At 32.8% G+C, this 5,374-nt stretch overlaps 1 protein-coding gene across 1 annotated transcript in view; it reads right to left on the bottom strand.

The window, feature by feature from the left end:
• Positions 1-2,565, bottom strand: part of mtmr10 (myotubularin related protein 10) — a 19,368-nt gene extending 16,803 nt beyond the window's left edge. The window contains exons 1-2 of the mRNA XM_015391832.1: positions 2,055-2,565; positions 413-470 (exon numbers count right to left, since the gene is read on the bottom strand). Coding sequence (XP_015247318.1) covers positions 413-470; positions 2,055-2,111 — 115 coding nt within the window. The 5' untranslated portion in view covers positions 2,112-2,565. The remainder of the gene's footprint in view (positions 1-412; positions 471-2,054) is intronic.
• Between the last annotated feature and the right edge of the window lie 2,809 nt (positions 2,566-5,374).

Genomic DNA, 5,374 nt, shown 5'->3' with positions numbered 1-5,374 from the left:
GATTAGTATCAGATACAATAAGCTAAATTTGGTCACAATTTTTGATTTTTAGATTGGCAACTAAAACAAAAGAGAGGAAATTAGATGGGTTTTGATAAAAGTTTCAGGAAATGCCTTTGGGAAATGATAGAGGACCATACTTAAAACCTCGCTTGAGAACAGATAACAGAATCTCACTTCCACAACGAAGAAGCAAAGACAGGAAGGGGTAGGTTAATCAGCGATGATCGTGAGTAAATACTAAATGTAAACAGCACAGTTAGATAACATTTTTAAGCCAAGGATTGATGTCCTATTATGAGTTTTATGGTACAGGAAAAAAAAGAAGCCAATTTTTTTGTCTCAGATTAACTAGAAGCTGTTTGGTTAAAATGTGGTGCAGTTCTGCAGAAAACACAGGAAAAGAACTAACCTGGAAGGAACTTGGGTTCCAACTTAACTGGCGGTTCAATATTGCTCTTCAAATCCGTCTGCAGAGACAAAAACAAAATATTAGGGTTTACAAAGTGATCACTCTTGACCATGTTCACAACTAGAAAGGGAAGAAAAGTAACACTGTCTCCGAGCATTAAAAAAAAAAGGTAAAAAAGAAGTGCAGTACTTGTTTTTTTAATACATCAATAAAGCATGATTAATGAGAGATAAACTTGGAACACCATTGAACTACTATGGATCTATAATATCCAGCTATCAAAACTGTTCCAACATGGTTTACAGCGTGATGCTTAAACACCTTTTTTAAATACTGTGAGCTTCGAAATAGTGTACTACTTTTTAACATATATATGCTACATGATGCAAAAATCTTTCTGAGAAAAAAAAAAAAAAGAAAAGAAATAGAAAAACCTTTGCCAGACACATACATAAACAAACGTAAACAAACCCTTAATCTAAGGTGTCTGAAAACCAAGACACCTGTATGCAAAACGAGTCTAACTGGAGTTTTCATTCAATCACTCAGGGTTTCTGTTTTACGGTGAACTAGGGCTGCAACTGATTGAATTATTTTCCAGCTCAGCTTTTTTTCAGCTTAACGAAAACTTTTCCACTTGAGTTGATAGAGCATATTGACAGAAGTGTTGTTGTTTTTTATTTCAGAAGCAAAATGTTTATATTTTTTGTTTTGTTTACAATCTTGGTATAGTAAATGCTCTAAGTGGATTGCTCTATCAGCTAAAGCCATATTTCAAAGTCTCTATACTCCAGTTAACGATTAATCGATTACTAAATTAGTTGATGATTTGTCAATCGATAAATCAAATTGTTTCACTCCTAACGTGAACAAAGTCTGTATGCATACAAGCTTAAGTTATCTCACCTGATTAAAAAAAAATATAAAGCAACTTGGAGATCTTAGAAATAGAGATTGACCGACTTTTCTTGGCTTACATCCATTTATATTTTTCTTTGAGCCCTTATCTGCCAATATCAATTACTAAAACTTTTGTTTAGAGTTTTTTTTTATAATTATTTTTAATAATAACTTTAACAAAAAGAAAAGATGGAGATGCTTGTGCTTCTATAGGCATAAACTATTTTAAATCAAGAAAATAACAGAATACTGTGTCTGGATGGAGTGAAAGCCCAGTTTATAGGCCTACATTAAAGTAATTGCTTCACGTTTCCTTATGCGTCACTTCACACAGAAAAAGTGCACCAACGTGCATGCTTTTTAATAGTTCATAAACATAAAAATAGCATATTTTTCAACTTTTTGTCCACTGAATGAAGAACATTAGATCCTGATGTTTTAGGAAATAGTCTGATTCACGTGGAACATTTACTGACAAAAACGAATGGGTTTTTAAACATGCCTGTACTTTAATATGTTGTTCTCTTTCTTTTAAATAACTGTGAAAGTGCAATAAAAAAAAAAAACACGTTCAATTTAAAAGTCCCAAGATAGTCCAAGCACAAAAAAGGAAGATGTGTAAAAACAAAGCAACACATTCCACTACTTCAGCTTACTGTAAACAGCAGAATTTTCACGCCGAATTAAGCACATGACATTTAAAATGTAAACTTTCTAAAATTATGACAGAATACAAACAGACCTGTGGAGGAGGAAGATAACTCCTGAAGGTTGGTTTCATGGGTTTGGCAGAAAACATTGTTTTTCCGCTCTGTGACTGGTCCTCAAACAGAAAAATAACAATTGCTTCGCCCCAGCAAGTGAAAGGAAATAAATCCCCGAAAGTTTTCCTCAGTCAGTCGCTTACTTATTCCAGACCTTCCGTGTGTGAAATATTCATCGAGTTCCTCCGGGTGAACGACGACACTCCTCCATGGCGATAAGAAGTCAGTTTGTGGCTAGCTAAAAATAAGTTGACAGAAGTTAACGTTAAGACTTCGGCGTTAGCTCGTTTAGCTAGCTAACGCAAACTACTAAATTAAGTTTGTTAGTATCGCTCCCACGCGGATAAATCACCGTAAAGATCGATAAATGCGTCGCTTAATGGCCTACATTTTTTTCTTTACACCTGTTACTGCATAAGTTCCCCACCAGCTACTTCCTTAAAGTCCAACTGTTAAAGCAGCGCAGTACCTGACGCTGCGAAGGACTTGACGGCGGCCATGTTTATACAGGGGCGAAGGTCCCGCCCTGCTTCCGGCCTCAGCGCTGCTGTCCACTGAGACTTTCCTTCAGGCTTTTCTTCTCAGGTTAACACAGGACAGTACTCACAATATGTCTATATTATTAGCCAAATAGATTTATATCAGTGCAAAGCATAGTAAATCATGACCGGCGACAGCGGTACAGTAAATATGTTAGCAAACATGCAGTATACTTCATGGACTACAAATCCCATCGGACTCCTATGGATTACCTTGTTTGTTGTTGTGACCCTGTTTTTCCACATCAACTTAACTTTGCTTGACCTACATACAGCTATACATATACACACACACGCACACACACACACACACACACACACACACACAAACATACATATACATATACACACACACACACACACACATATATATATATATATATATATGTAGCAACCCACTTAGAGCAGCAGTTATACCATGGTGAAAAAAATATATAAATATTTTACATTTAAGATAAATAATAAATTCTCTTCTGTCAATATGCTCTATCCAAAACTCCACAAGTCAAAAAGTTTGACATGGTTTATTTCTGTATAAAGTCTTCCTTAAGGAACCTTTCACTATCTGATCGACAGATTAATCCATTATCAAAATAATTATCAAAATAATCATTAGTTGCAGCCCTAATATAGGATATACGATATATATATTTTAAGCTCCACATATAATATACGTAGGTTAAATGCAAGCTTATAGCAATATTAAGCAGAGAACACATCAATTAACAAGTATTTTGTTATATGATGCATTTATAATATGCATATTAATGACTTTATTATAGCTTATTTATTTAAAATACATAATTTTCAGGTTTATGTATTTATGCATCAGGGTTACCACTATCCAATTCCAACAATTAACTTAATGTATTCAGATCAATACAACAATTAACATTATTTTGAGTATGTATACTTTATTAATACTAAATATACAAACCTGATTGTTTTGTTTTTTTAGTAAATAGGCTTTATTATAGAAATGGTCATCATGTGGTTTATTTAACAAGTTTTTGTTAAAATTAATTTAAAAAAAGAAAACAGATCATTTTATTAACTTTTAGGTAAATATTTTTGTTATTGCCGTAAGTCTAGTTTCCACTTATTTAACAATTTGAAGAAAAATCGCTGTTGTAATTTTGGAGAAATACATTTTTGCTTTAAGTTGCCCTGATGTAATATCCCCTTTTGTCCACAAGGGGGCGGCAGTAGCGTATACCAAAAGCACCAGGGAAGTTTTTTTTTTTCAGGTTACTGGACATCTCGTTTTTTCTTCAATAGTTTTCACCCCTGTTTTTGCTTTATAGTTCTTTTTTTACATTGTTCTTTTCAATTAGAGATTAATCAAATATTTATTTAATCGTATAAAATGCACAAATTATTGTGGTACCCATGCTGAAACATGACCCCAGAGAAAGAAAACAAGACTAATGGACAGAAAACTAAACATTACTGTATGTGTAGGCATTGCAGACATGAAGTTGCCTGTTAAAGAGGATACACCCAAAGTTTCCAACCCAACATTTACCTTAAGGCAGGAATGTAACTGATTGTACACTAGCAAATACATCCTAATCAGCATTTTTAAGGCACATTTTAAGTAGTTTTTATTTGTGTTAAAGTAAGCTTGGACTGATATTTTACTGAAAACGCTAAAGTGGTATAATTCATGCTTAAATTATATTATATAATTATAATATAATATATTTATTGTATATCATTTAACATGTTAATAAAAGCTGCTATGTTGATAAAGTAAAACTAAAATGAACTAATAGAGAAATAAAAAAAGCAACATTTCCTCTTTGCTTTCTTTTGTTGATGCATTCAAAAGAAACAACCCAATATATCAACTAGAATTCCCCAAGAATAATAATTTTTTTTTTAATGAATACAGAAACAACACACAATTTCATTATAAAGCTGTTTGATTTTTTTTTTACATCAATATATTTTAAAGATGTAGAAATCATTAATTATTCTTGTGGGAAAAAAAAGGTTGTTCATGGGGCCAGACTGACACACAGACAAGGAATAACCAGTGTAAACTAACCAAACTTATTTTTGAAGAATAAAAATAAACTCCATAGTTTTTTGTTTTTTTTATTTGTTGAAATAATGTCTATTTTTGTACTAATTGTTTTATCTACCAATGATATTTTATCTGTCTATTTTTGTTCCCGCACTAAAGGTTCTTATTGCACATGTTGCAGCCAGAGGCATAAATCCCATGACACTTTTACTGTAAATATCTACATACTAGTTTACTTTATTACTTTCAGTAACAATAAATAATGCATTTTTAAAAAAGGACCGTAAACGGCCCTGCCAGAGCTTCAGTGAGTTTATTATACCCATGTAAATCATTGGACTTCTTGATTGCAGCAATAAATATCATTGGCAGAAATAGAGGGCCCAAAATTGTAATTTTGCACAGGATCCCACAGATGCTTGGGCCAGCCTTTAAATAAAACCTTATTTTTGCTGGTGACAATGCTAACCTGTTACTTTCGCCCAATTTTAAACGGGCCCCTTAAGAATGTTTCTTTGGGGACCAATGAAGTCCATCTTTCAATCACTTTTGCCTTATCTTCTAACATATTTGTTTTGCAGATAACTTTGGTTGAGACTATAATATGTTATTATTATCTCTAGCATTTACAAAAAATGAGATCGAAAATATTTTAGCTTTCAATAAAGTATTACTGTTCTGAAATGCTACAAACAAAAAAGTCATTTTCCACCAATGTGTTATTGGCCCT

Source organism: Cyprinodon variegatus, unplaced genomic scaffold (assembly GCF_000732505.1).
Source record: "Cyprinodon variegatus isolate N-32 unplaced genomic scaffold, C_variegatus-1.0 Scaffold561, whole genome shotgun sequence".
In the NCBI taxonomy this organism is placed as follows: domain Eukaryota; kingdom Metazoa; phylum Chordata; class Actinopteri; order Cyprinodontiformes; family Cyprinodontidae; genus Cyprinodon; species Cyprinodon variegatus.
The sequence above is the reverse complement of the archived record's forward strand: the minus strand, read 5'-3'. Positions and strand labels throughout refer to the sequence as shown.